We start from the raw sequence: 14406 nt of genomic DNA, 5'->3' as shown, positions 1-14406 counted from the left end.
AATGGGACTTGTTTTTCTTTTTTTTAATCCATTCCTTTTCACTTGAAGCATTTAAACCATTACATTTAAAGAAATTATTGGTATGTACTTGTTGCCATTTTGTTCATTGTTTTCTGGTTGTTTTTATAGCTCTGTGTCCTTTCTTCTCTTGGATTTTTTTTTTTTAACTGTGATCAATGACTTTCTTTAATGTCATGGTTGGCTTTCTTTCCCTTTATTTTTTTGTGTTTTTATTATAGGTTTTTTGGTTTGTGGTTACCATGAGGTTCATATATAACATTCCTAAGTATACAGTATGAGGACATTCTAAAAGAGCTTCATTTTTACTGTCACCCACCATGTTTTATGTATATGATATTTTATATCTTTTTATTTTTTGAGTCTCCTGAACTTTTTTTTTTTTTAAGATTTTATTTATTTATTTGACAGAGAGAGATCACAGTAGGCAGAGAGGCAGGCAGACAGAGAGAGAGGGAAGCAGGCTCCCTGCTGACCAGGGAGCCCGATGTGGGACTCGATCCCAGGACCCTGAGATCATGACCTGAGCCGAAGGCAGCGGCTTAACCCACTGAGCCACCCAGGTGCCCCCCTGAACTTTTTAGATATAATTTACTCTACTGCTTTTGTCTTTCAACCTTCATTATAAATGATTGCTGTACTGTCTTACTGTGTGTTTGCTTTTGCTCATAAAATTTTTTACTTTTGTAAATTTCTCCTAGTTTGGCCTTTTCTTTTCCACTTGAAGTCCCTTTAACATTTCTTGTCAGACTGCTTTTGTTTGGGAAATTCTTTATCCCTCCTTCAATTCTGAGTGATAGTCTGGACTGGTACAGTATTCTTAGTTGTAGGTTTTTCCTTTCAGCACTTTGAATATATCATGACACTCTCTTCTGACCAGCAAAGTTTGTGCTGAAAAATCTGCTGATAGCCTTAATGAGGTTGCCTTTTATGTTACTAGTTGCTTCTCCCTTTCTGCTTTTAAAATTCTCTTTGTTTTTAATCTTTTGTATTTTAATTATTATTTATTGTGGCATGGACCTCCTTGGGATTATCTTGTTTGGAACTTCTGTGCTTCCTGAATCTGGATGTCTGTTTCCTTCCCCAGATTAGGGAAGTTTTCAGCTATTATTTCCTCAAATAAATTTTCTGCCCCTCCCTTTCTTCTTCTGGAATCCCTATAATCTGAATATTTGCTTGATGTTGTCCAAGAGATTCCTTTACTGTCCTCATTTTAAAAAATTCTTTCTTTTTTGCTGTTCATCTTGAATGCTTTCCAGTACCATGTCTTCCACTTCACTGACCCATTCTTCTGCATCCTCTAGTCTATTGTTGATTCCCTCTAGTATGTTTTCATTTCAGTTTTTTTATTCTTCAACTCTGATTGGTTCTTTTTAAAATTTTCTTTTTGTTGAAGTTCTCATTAAGTTCAACTCCTCTTCTCTCCAGTCTGGTGAGACTGCATTACCTCTTTTTCTGAGGTTTGGTGATTTTTTTTTTTTTTAAAGATTTTATTTATTTCAGAGAGAGAGAGAGAGAATACAAGCAGGGGGAATGGCAGGGGGAGGAGAAGCAGGCTTTCACTGAGCAGAGAGCCAGACATGGGGCTCAATCCCTGGACTCTGGGACCAGGACCTGAGCCCAAGGCAGATGCTTAATTGACTGAGAGGAGACTGAGCCACCCAGGTGCTCCTGGTGGTGTTGTTTTATTTGGGATATTCCTCTGTCTCCTAATTTTGCTTGATTTTTGTGTTTGTTTCTGGGAATTCTGTGTAACAACTACTTCTGCACTTTAGGGAATGGTCTTATGTATGGTCATCCCATGTATAGACTATGTGTGCCTGTTGACTTTGGCTGACTTTCTGGAGATGTGGCTGGATTGGTTGGGGGTCCCAGGGCACTCTGCTGGGGCTGCTGTGGTGGGATGGCTGGAGCTGAAGTATGTATGGGGCAGGGTGGTCCTGGGGTTCTTTACCCAGAGGGTTCCCTGGCAGGACAGCCGAAGTTGAACTAGGTGTGAGCCAGGATGTCCTGGGGTGTTCGGTGCGGGGGGCACCTGCAGATGAGGTGAGGTGTTGGCTGGGGTTCCTGAAGTACTCAGCATTGGAGATGCCCTAGCAAGTAATCTGAATCCAAGATGTTGAGGGCTTGGGAGTGCTCTGTGGTGCTTTGTACCTTTGTTACCTTGGTGAGATGGCTGGGGCTGTAGTGATTGGTGACCTAGGATATCTTGGTGTATGCTGTGCTGGGGCTGTCTTTGTGGGGCAGATTGTGCTGCCACCAGGACTCCTGGATCTTACTCTTGTCCATGCTGTCAAGGTAGAGGCAGAGTATAAACTGTGGTGTTTACCCACCCTCTGTCCCAGCAGTTCTTCCCACTGTTTGATAGAGTTCTAGAGGTAGATCTTTTATATTCTAGTTTCCCTTTTAAACTGTTGTTTTCCTGTGCCAGGACATCCAGGGCTCACTTAGCCAGTAGGCCAGCTATGGTGCCCAGACCTGCTCTGATCTGTGTTGTCAGAGTGGAAAGGAACTTCAGTGTGGCACTTGCCAGCTCTTTTGATCTGGAGAGAGTGTCCATAGCTCCTCTGCTGTTTAGCAGGGTTCTAGGACTGGTTTCTTTATATTCCAGTTGCCCTTTTAGACTGTGGTCTTTTTTCTGTGCCCCAGAGCATTCACATCTGCTCAGGGTCCCTCTACATATCCCTCCCCACTGCAGTTCACATCATTTGGGGGATGGAGGTTCTCTTCATTGCCAAGTATCTGTCTCTCTTGCCTTCTGTAATCTATCTTTTGTTGGGCAGAAGGTGTTCAGTTAGCCCTCAGTTCTTTAAGAGGAATTGCTATAGAAATGGGTGTAGATTTGTGCATTCATGGGGGAGTTGTGCTTAGGGTCTCCCTGTATTGCCGTTTTTGAACCAGAACCTGTTTTATGTTTTCCTGATAGGTTACCTAGTAGTTGATCTGTTCTGTTAATCTATTTCAGAGAATAACTTTTTCAATTTAATTTTCCTGTTTCTTTTTAAAAGCTCTGTTATCTGCTTTTATATTCTGCTTTCTTTCAGTTTATCTTTCTTCCCTCAAATTTTTGAACTAGTAGTTTAATATATATTTTTTTATTTTTTTATGTGTGATATTATAATTAAGTCCATTGTAGAGAACACAAATAGCCACATCTAGTTGCAAGGGACGCTGGGAAAATGTAGCCATTTGCCCATCCTTTCTGTTACGGTGGTAGATATGGAAGTTGAATTTTTGATCGCTACTTAGCAGTCTCTGTTACACTCTTAATGCTTTAAAAATCAAGCAAATAACATGTACATAGGGAAACTTTAATTACAGAAACAGGTAAAATGAAATGCACATCTTTTTCTTTTTCCTTCCTTCATATCTGTCTTATTTCCCAGAGGTAAGCGCTATGAAGTTTTGTGTCTATTTTTCCAAAAAAATTATTACATGCCAAATATTGTATCCATATATTTACTTCTAACTCAAAAAACATTGTATTATACATTTTCACACTTTGCTATTTTTCAGTTTCTTTCTGTATCTGGTCATACAGATTTACCTTATTTCTTGTAATGACTGTATAGTATTCCATTTTATGGGTGGAACATTTTCCGGCTGATGGACATTTAGATCCACTAGGTTTTGCTCTTATAAGCAGTGCTATACTGAACATCTGTGTGTATCCGAGTATATTTTTGTGAGTGTATCCATTGGCTTGGAACCCAGCAATGGAATTAGGTCAGTGAGTATCAATATTTAAAAAGTTAAAAAAGAGAGCTTTCTAGATAGCCAAGCTTAGTGGTGGTCTCCTAAGTCCAGAACTGTACATATCCTTCAAGAACTGTATAGATCAATAAGAACAACAATCAGAACTATCATTTTTATGGCTTTAATGTAGCCCAGAGGCACGAAACTACAAACTTCAATTAACAATAAGAAAGACTCCCAATTTCTAGTTGGTCTATTTCTTGACTTCCTACTACACGTCTCTGTGGAGAGCTGGAGTGTTGAGAAACTGCACAGAAGAAAGAGAAGGGAATTTAGGTAAAATTACTCTCAGGAAGAGGAAGTTCACTGTAAGAGTGAAAAATACTGGAAAAGAGTCCTGTTAGGTCAGCAGTAACTTCAGGGGAGGGACTTAAACATGGGCCCAGGAATCAAGGAGGCAGTTATGGAAGGGCATTGCTTCTGGGGAAAACCTGTTAGAAGGAAGGGAGAGGTGTTTTGGAAATTGTGAAGTGAAGGAAAAATGAAGCGAGGTAGATTTATGTGTCTACAAGATAAAAACCACAAATATTGAGGGAGCTATTAGCCTTTTCCTTACCCCTCCCTAAAATCAAGATGTGCGTTAGCTAAATGGCACTTTGCCGTACTGACAGACGGGAGGCTCTTGAACTGGGAATCATGTTTGCCATCCCACTGTCAACTCTGTGAACAAAATGCACAGATACAAATAATTTATATAAAGCTTATTAAAATAGAAAGAGAAAAAACTTCAATTGAGAAAACATCCTTTGCTATAAAGTTAATCATGAAGTAGATGATCATACTGCAGTCTGAGTTCAGTAGCTTCAAGGAAGTATTTGAGGTTATGAAAACCAGAAACTTAGAAATTCATGACAAAACGGACATGAAATAGATGTAAAGTTAGAGCTGATTGAATTAAAATGGGTGGGGGGGACCAGAATTATTTATCAGACATGAAGACAGAAAGTGTTTTAGGGAGAATTCAATTGAATGAACTTTAATAAGGAACACTGAAGGAAAGTGGGAAAAACCAAGAAATTGAAGATAAAAAGGTAAAAAAGTGATTTAAGTAGATGATAAGCAAAGAGTGAATATAGATGTAATTGGAGTGACTAAGAAAGAAAACCAAGACCTGAATTAATGTTTAAAACTGTGTTCTAAGAAAACCTATAGAAAATAAGACCTAGAGCTACCTAATGAAAAAGCCCACTGAGCACCTTGGAAAATTAACCTTGGGTAAAACTTGAGTAAAACTTGAGTATTAGATTTTTAAAATAAAAAATCTTCAGGACTTGGAGGCAGAAATTTCCTCTACATTACAAAGAGGAGAGACTGAGTAGCATCAGACTTCTCAAAAGCAACACCTATGGAAAGGTACTTTCAGGAGACTTGAGGAGAGATTATGAGACTAAGGATTTTATATCTTGCCAAGCTGATGTTCATATATTAAGGCTAAAGAAAACCAGTTTTAAATATGCAAGAACTGAGGGAATACTGTGTCCCTAGGCTTTCCTTGAGGAATCTTCTAGCAGATGAGCGTATCTAAGCAAGAGATTTCCAAGGAGAAATTTTGATGAGAGGATTAATGGTCTTATTTAATTATAAGTCTAAGACTAAAGCAAGGCTGGAAATGAGGGTGGGAAACAATATATAAATGGTATGTTTTAGTTGCAGAAAAAATGCAGCTGAAAAAATGGGAGGAGAAGGAAGAAGAAGGTATAGCAGACTATGTTCACTGATTATTGAGAATCAACAGATACTGTTACAAATAGGCAACCCAGTTAATAAAACAGTAAATAATCAACAGATGAAGGCTTATAAAATAGGTATAATTACAAAAGTACCCACTAGATAAAAAATAGAAACTTTGGGGGCGCCTGGTTGGCTCAGTGGGTTAAAGTCTCTGCCTTCGGGTCAGGTCATGATCCCAGCGTCATGGGATCGAGCCCCGCATCGGGCTCTCTGCTCTGTGGAGAGCCTGCTTCCTCCTCTCTCTGCCTGCCTCCCTGCCTGCTTGTGATCTCTCTCTCTGTCAAATAAATAAATAAAATCTTAAAAAATATATATATATAAACTTTATAAATAACAGTATAAATACACAAACAGCAAATATAACATGGTTCATAGAAAATAAATATAGAGTAAAAATCAAATCTTTTATGTGAATAAATATGAATGGCTTAGCTTATTAAACTTACTTATTTCCTTTATTAAAAGAAAAAGAGTTTTAATTTCTCTCATAAACCAAGACCAGCTATATGTGGTATATAGGAGACACTTAAAATGATTTTAAAAAGGTAAAAATAAGGGATGGGCAAGAGGTATACCAGAGAACAGAAACAACATAGCAGCATTTGTGATCTTAATATTGGATGAGGTAAAATTCAAGCTTTAAATATGACAAGGAAAGTTGTTTTTACATGCTAAAAGCTATGATTCATAATGGTGATATAAAAAAAATCTATGTCCCAAATGATAAAACCATGGACTTTATAAAGCAGAAACTATGGGAAATCCAAGGAGCCATAGGTAGAAACAAATACTTGCCTTAAACGTGATTAATACAATACAATACAAATCCCTTTCTGCATAGCAAAAATCTATAAAGAAAGTCAAAAGACAAGCCACAAAGTGGGAGGGAATATTTGCAACGTAGGTCCCAAATAAAAGACAAATATCCCAGGGTGCCTGGGTGGTTCAGTCAGTTAATCTCCCTCTCCCCATCCCCATCCCCTGCCTGTTCCCCCTGCTCATGCTATCTTTCTCTCTCTGTCTCTCTCTCAAATAAATCTTCAAAAAAAAAAAAAGAAAATTAGTATGTCTTAATATGCCTTAATATGTAAAAAAAAAAAAAAGTCTTAAATATGAAGAAGTAAAGATGGAAATTGATAAATAGGAAACCATGGATAGCTCACAAAAATATATATAAAAAGGACCTTAAACATATGGAAAGATTTTCAACTTGACTCATTATGTTGGAAATGCAAATTAAAATTACACTGAGTCATCATTTCTCATCTGTCAGTTTGGCAAAAAATAAACAACTTGAAAACATTTTCTATTGGTAAGTCTGGCAGAGCCGACTCTCATAAATTGCTGGGAAAGGTATATGGTAATTTCTAAGACTAAGTGGGTATTATTTACATGTGAACCCAGAAAACAGACAAAGAAAACATTGAGTGCAAAGGGAGAGGGAGTGGTGAGTGAGAGTCAGAGGTGCTCCCACACCCACCCTGCCCTTGACAGGAGACTTGGTCAGGTTCGGGGAAGAACTCACTAACTCTTCAGATTCAGCTGTGGACAAGGAGACCACGCCAGCCACTGAGGGAAAGAATGTAGCATGGGGGCCTTCCTAAAAGGTGCTGACAGTCCTGAGAAGACATTTGAGGACAGTGAGGCAACCCAGCTATTGGTGTCAGGAATGGGATACCACCCCTAGAAGATATTTACACTGAAGATACACTTCTCATCATCCAATATTATAGACATACAAGGTTACTACTGTTGTGTTATTTGCAATTGCAAAATAATGTAGGCAGCTTGAATTTAAAATAATGGAAGCAACACATGGGAGATTAGTTGAGTAAACTTTGGTACATGCACACAGTAGAGTCCTAGGCAGGAAAAAGAGCAGGCGTAATCTCTGTGCTGATAGGAAGTGATTCTTGGGATATATTTTTAAGTGAAGAAACCCAAGGTGCTAAAGAGTATCTGTAGTAGGTTACTTTCCTTCTTAAACAGAAGTGGGAACTAAAAAGGTATACATGTATCTACTTATTTCTGTAATATACGCATAAGAGATAAATCAGAAAATGAGATTAATGATAGGGTGGGTAGAATTAGGGTGGAAGGGATGGGGAGTGATGTTAAATTATGTTAATGTTTACAAATTTAAAAAAATCAAGACTGAGGGAAAACCTTTCAGGTGCAATAAAAACAAATTGAACCTGTGTTTCAAATGAGTAACTTTTGAACACAGTATTTTAGTCCAGTGACAAATAGTTGTAAAGCAATACTGAATTTTTTTTTTTCAGTCATTTGGGGTAGCATTTCTGAAAACAGTTTCTCTGTATTTGAGGATTAAATAAGTCCATTTTGAGGATAATGGGAGTCCAGGGTTTACTGTAGGAAAAAGGAGTTCTGAATATGGTAAGGGGTAAATTAGAGTGAGTCCTGTGGTTGAATTGGACGAGAATTGGAGGTATTAGTATGAACTCAGTGTTTTCACACTGCTTTTAGTATATGTGCTGCCGAAGCAAGCACATTCACACTACTTTTAGAAATAAGTGTGTGTGTGTGTGTGTGTGTGTGTGTGTATCTGTGGATTTCCTAGCTCTGTCCTCTAGGACAGCTTTTTAGAAGCAGTCTTATCCCCCAACTCCCAATCCCAAAGGGATCTGAACCCTTTGGAGAGATGGCTGATTCTGGACTTGGGCCAAGAAAAAGTACAAGATGAACCTGAAAGTAAGGCAATTCCAGAATGTGACAGTGCTCAGTGAGTGATGGAGAGACATCAGAGTTGCTCAGGAACCCTCTTGAATATACTCTCTCTGGCAACTATGGAGTGATTTAAACATAAAATAATGATAAAGATTACAGTCCACATAATAAAACAAGATTTCCTAAGTTCATACTTGTGGATGATGTAAATAAATGGGAAAGAGACCTTTTTGATAATAGAATGCCAACTAATAAATGGGGTTAGGGAAATCGCCATTCGACAGCTACCATGGCAATAATTGTGTCAGGGAAGAGTCATGAGTGCTAAAGCTAGTGGATGAAAGTGTGATGAAAAGTAGGATTTTTACATTTCTAAGAATTTCCCCACAGTGTACTTAATAAAAGTGGAGAAGTAAGAAATTTGCAGGACAGAGACCTGCATATGTTCCCACCATTAATGGCCAAATTGACATTATGCTCCTCCCCTCCTTTAAAGTAGGCTCCACACCCAGCATGGAACTCAATACCAGGCTTGAACCCATGATCCTAAGATCAAGACCTAAGCTCTGATCAGGAATGGGACACAAAACTGAGCCACCCAGGTGTCCCATTATGTGCCTTTTGATGTGATTTACTGAGAGGGTCACTTCTGTGATACTCTGCCAAAAATGCTCACCCTGAAATTAAACATGAAGAAATATTAAACCCAAATTGAAGACAAATAACCAAATGACCAATCTATGATCTTCAAAGATGTCTTGATCATAAAGAAAAGGACTGAGGGGGCGGATATTAAAGGAGGCTAAAAGAAGGGACTGGTGCTCTTCCATTAGATTCTAGGACCAGATTTTTGTTGCTATAAAGAGTTATTGGAGTAACTGGCAAAATTTGAACAAGGGTTTATAATAGTAGTATTAGTTTCCTGATTTTGACAGTCTCACTGCAGTTACATGAGAATGTCCTTGTTCTTAGGATACATACTGAGGTACTTAGAGGTAAAGTGGCATCATGTCTGTAGCTTACTCTCAAAAAATTCAGGAGAAAAATTGTGTGTATAAATGTACATATGTAAAGAGAAGAAAAAATATATATGGATACATAGGAGAGAGAGGAGATGTGGGTGGGGACAGAGAGGGAAAAATAAAACATCTGTGGTAAAATGTTAAATGGATTATCTAGGTGAGGTATATATACTTTTTTTTAAACTGTTCCAGAAATTTTTATGTAAGTTTAAAATGATTTCAAAGTAAGGTTAAAAGAGTAAAATAATGCCAAATTCAAATAGAACCTTTAAAAACAGAGCACTGGTTTATCCTCCCCAGCAGGGTAGAGGTGCTGCCCTCCCTGCATGCTTACAGACCCTGTGGTGGGTGGGGGCTCTCCAGCTTTGTCATTCTGCAATGTAAATGCCTGTCATTTTGTAATGTAGTTCTCTCTGGTTCTTTATCATTTTGAGCTCAGGTGTAAATTTATCCCTGCAGGTTGTTGATGAGCGAGAATTTTTTGAGATCATGCCCAATTATGCCAAGAATATCGTTGTTGGTTTTGCAAGAATGAACGGGAGGACCGTTGGAATTGTTGGCAACCAACCTAAGGTGGCTTCAGGTAGGTGGGAGAGGCTTTCACACACCTCGGGTGGCAGCTGGGGGCCAGAGCTGCCTGGGCTCACAGTGTCTGCCTTCTGGCTTTCTCTTCAGGTGAGCCCTCCATGGCCAGAGAAGAAACTCAGATGTTGTTGTGTTGTTGTAATAGCTCTTTTCTCTTTTAATGTTCATATCCCAGAATGCTTCTCTCATTCTTTAATTTTTTAAGGGTTTATAGATAAGTTTCTTTTTTTGAGTCAAGAGGGTCTTTATTTTTTCAGAGATCTGCTTTCTGTTTCCCCCTAGTTAGATTTCTGTCTCACCCACTGAACTATGAGCTCCATGAGGGTGGGGGTGTTGGAGTCCTCGCCATCGTTTTATTTCCGGGGTCTTCAGTGGTGCCTGATACATAGTTGGAGATTCGTTCATGGCTGTGCTGTGGGTACAGTTGGTGGAAGTGTGACATGGGGACTGTAGACACTGCTTATCTCCTGTTTTCCTTCTTAGGTTTGTTTTGAATCCCTGTGTAGGAGAAATATGCCCTCCCTTATTGACCCAGCTTCATCTTTTATTTCTGTTTTTTTTAACAGTATTTTTTTATCATGTATAATATATAAATATATATAAATAATCTAAAGGTTGATTTTTTTTTTTTAAGAGTTTATTTGTTTATTTGACAGAGAAAGATCACAAGTAGGCAGAGAGGCAGGCAGAGAGAGAGAGAGGAAGCAGGCTCCCCACCAAGCAGAGAGCTCGATGAGGGACTCGATCCCAGGACCCTGAGATCATGACCCGAGCCGAAGGCAGAGGCTTAACCCACTGAGCCACCCAGGTGCTCAAAGGTTGCCGTTTTAACCATTTTTAAGGGTATAATGTAGTGGCATTAATTACATTCACACTGTGTGCAGCTGTAACCATTATCTTACAGAAATTTTTCAAGTAGGAAGAGACTCCTTTTCACCTTACCCCCCAGATCTTGATAATCTAAATCTACTCTCTATGAATCTACCCATTCTAGATATCCCATGTGAGTGGAATCACATAGTAGTTGTCTTTTTGGGTCTAATTTATTTTGCTTAGCATAATGTTTTCAAGTTTCATCAACATGGTAGCATGTATCAGAACTTTATTTTAACTTTTCATGGCTAAGTAATATTCCATATCATGTGTATACCACGTTTTGTTTAATCATTCATCTGTGATGGACACTTGGGTTGTTTCCAACTTTTGGCTATCGTGAATAACACTGCAATAAACATCGGTATGCAAATATCTATTTGAATCCCTGTTTTCAGTTCCTTTGAGTATGCACCTATGAGTGGCATTAGTCATATGGTAATTTTATGTTTACGTTGTGGAAACATTGTACTGTTTTCCACAGTGGCTGCACAGTTTTACATTCTCACTAGCAAAGCAGGGGGTTCCAGTTACATCACATTGTCTCCAGCACTTGTTACTTTCTGGTGTGTTTTGATAATAGCAATCCTAATGGGTGGTTTTCATTTAAATTTCCCTAATGATTAGTGATGTTGAGCATCTTCGCATATGCTTATTGGCCATTTGTATGTCTTCTTTGGAGAAATATCTATTGGATTCCTTTGTGCATTTTTAATTATTTATTTTTGTTGTTGAGTTGTTGGAATGCTTTATATCAGCTATATGATTTGCAATATTTCCTCCCATTCTGTAGGTTGTCTTTTCATTTTCTTGATAATGTCATTTGGTGCACAAAATTTGTAAAATTTGATGAAGTCCAATATATTTTTGTTGTTTGTGCTTCGCAGAGTACCTGTTGAGAAGTCCACTGTCATGAAACTTTCTCCCTAAGTTTTCTTTTAGGAATTTTATGCTCTTAGCTTTTACATTTAGGTTTGATCAATTTTGAGTAAATTTTTACATATATGTGAGTTAAGGGTCCAATTTTATTCTTTTGCACATAGAAATCCAGTTACCTGAATACCCATTTGTTGAAAAGATAGTTCCTTCCCAATTGAATAACTTGGTATCCTTGTCAAAAATCAATGGGCTGTAGATGTACTTTTTTTTTCTTGGACTCTTAATACTATTTACTTGGTCTAATTAGGTTTATCCACATGCTGGTTTTCATTACCGTAGTTTTATGTACTAAGTTTTGAATTGGAAGTGTGAATCGTCTCATGTTTTTTTTTTTTTAAAGTTGGTTTGCGGGGTGCCTGGATGGCTCAGTGAGTTAAGCCTCTGCTTTCAGCTCAGGTCAGGGTCCTAGGGTCCTGGGATCAAGCCCTGCATTGGGCTCTCTGCTCAGCAGGGAGGCTGCTTCCCTTCCTCTCTCTGCCTGCCTCCCTGCCTACTTGCGATTTCTATCAAATAAATAAATAAAAATCTTAAAAAAAAAAAAAAGATTGGTTTTGCTTTTTGGGTCCTTGCAATTTTATATGAATTTGAGGATTGGCTTTTCCATTTCTGCAAAAAAGCATGTTGGAATTTTGATAAGTTTTGCATTGAATCTGTAGATCACTTTAGGTGGTATTAACATCTTAATGTTTTGACCTGTGAGCATAGCGTGTCTTTCCATTTATTTTGGTCTTTTATTTCTTTCAGTAATATTTTGTAGTTTTTAGTGTACAAGTCTTTCACCTCTTGGTTAAATTTACTCTTATGTGTTTTATTCTTTTAGATACCATTATAAATGGAATTACTTTCTTGATTTCCGTTTTGGATTGTTTGTTGTTAGTGTATAGAAAGACAACTACACAACTGATTTTTGTTTGTTGGTCCTGCAACTTGCAACTTTGCAGAGTTTATTAGCTTTACTAGCCTTCTTGTGGATTCTCTGGGATATTATATGGGATCATATTTTTTGCAAAAAAGGTATTTTTACATTCTCTCCAATTTGGTTACTTTTTATTATTTTTATCTTGTCTAGTTGTTCTGGCTAGAATATCCAGCACACTGTTGAGTAGCATTAGTGAAAGCAGGCATCCTTATTTTGGTCCTGATCTTAGGGGGTGAACTTTTGTCTTTCACCATTGAATATGTTAGGTATGGAATTTTCATAAATGCCCTTCATTGTGGTGAGAAAATTTCCTTCTGTTCCTGGTTTTCTGAATCTTTTTTTTTTTTTTTTTTTCATCTTGAAGGGTTGGTAGATTTTGTCAGATTCCTTTTCTGCAACATTTGACATGAGCGTGTAGTTTTTTGTCCTTCATTGATATTTTGTATGTTGAACCACTCTGCATTATTACAGTACATCCAACTTGGTCATGGTGTATAATCTTTTTTATAGAATAAATTTTATTTTTTGGAGCTCTTTAGTTTCACAGCAAAATTAAGTGAAAACTACAGAGTTTCCATATACAATCTGCTGTCACACATGCACAGCTTACTTCACTATCAATATCCTGAACCAGAGTGGTGCATTTGTTACAATTGATGAATATACATTGACACACCAGGAGTTTCTGTTCTGCATCCTCACCAGGATTTGATCTTGTCAGTCAGTGTTCTGGATTTTGGCCATTCTCATACTTATGTAATGGTTTCTCATTTTGAATTGTGCATTTCCCTGATGACATGATGTGGAGTATCTTATCATGTGCTTATTTGCCATATGTATATTTTTGTTTCCTTTGGTGAGGTGTCCAGATCTTTAGCTGCCCCCCTTTTAAATCTTTAGCTCATTTTTAAATCAGATTTTCTTATTGTTGAGTTTTAAGAGCTTTTTATATACATTAGATAGCAGTTCCTTTATCACATGTATATTTTGCAAATATTTTCTCCCAGACTGTTATCTTCTCATTTCTCTAGACAGCATCATTTGCAGAGCAGAAATTTTAAATTGTAATGAGGTCAGCGTATCAATTATTTTTTCCTAGGTGATGCCTTTGGTAGTGTCTCTGAGAAGATGCCACCATACCCAAAGTTGTTTTTCTCCTATGTTATGTTCTAGGTGTTTTCAAGTTTTGTGTTTTGCATTCAGGTCTCTGGATCCATTTTTGAGTTAATTTTCGTGAAAAGTTTAAGTTTTGTGTCTAGATTAATTTTTTTGCTTGTGGATTTCCAGTTGTTCCAGCACTATTTGATGAAAAGAAGGTCTTTCTTCCATTATATTGCCTTTGTTTTATTTATTTATTTATTTATTTATTTATTTATTTATTATCAAAGATCAGTTTGTTATATTTATGTGAGTCTGTTTCTGGTTTCTCTGTTCTGTTCCACTGATGTATTTGTTTTTTCTTTCACCAGTACTACATGTCTTGATGACTGTAGCTTTACAGCAAGTCTTGCAGTTAGGTATTATCAGTCCTTCAACTTCATTTTGTCTTTCAATATTGTGTTGGCTGTTCTGGGGTTTTTGCCCCTCAATATATTCTTTAGATAAGTCTGTCAATAATCCACAAAATAACTTGTTGGGATTTTGATTGTAATAGTGTTAAATCTAGAGAGTAAGTTGGAAATACCTGACTTCTTGATAAGATTGAGTCTTCCTATCCATAACCAGGGAATATGTTTCCATTTATTTAATTCTTCCATTTTGTTCATCAGAGTTGTGTAGTTTTCCTCATATAGATCTTAAAATATGTTTTGTTAGTTTTCTGCCTATGTGTTTCTTTTTTGGGTAATGTAAGCAGTATTGTATTCTTAGTTTCAT

The 14406-nt window shown here is 37.4% G+C and overlaps 1 protein-coding gene across 2 annotated transcripts in view; it reads left to right on the top strand.

The window, feature by feature from the left end:
• Positions 1–14406, top strand: part of PCCB (propionyl-CoA carboxylase subunit beta) — a 102836-nt gene that overhangs the window by 76122 nt on the left and 12308 nt on the right. For both annotated transcript variants that reach the window (XM_082690928.1, XM_082690929.1), the window contains one exon: positions 9675–9798. In XM_082690928.1, the coding sequence (XP_082547054.1) occupies positions 9675–9798 (124 nt within the window). The remainder of the gene's footprint in view (positions 1–9674; positions 9799–14406) is intronic.

This window comes from Mustela nivalis (genome assembly GCF_964662115.1).
Source record: "Mustela nivalis genome assembly, chromosome: 1".
Classification (NCBI taxonomy): Eukaryota; Metazoa; Chordata; class Mammalia; order Carnivora; family Mustelidae; genus Mustela; species Mustela nivalis.
This window is presented reverse-complemented; position numbering and strand designations above follow the sequence as displayed.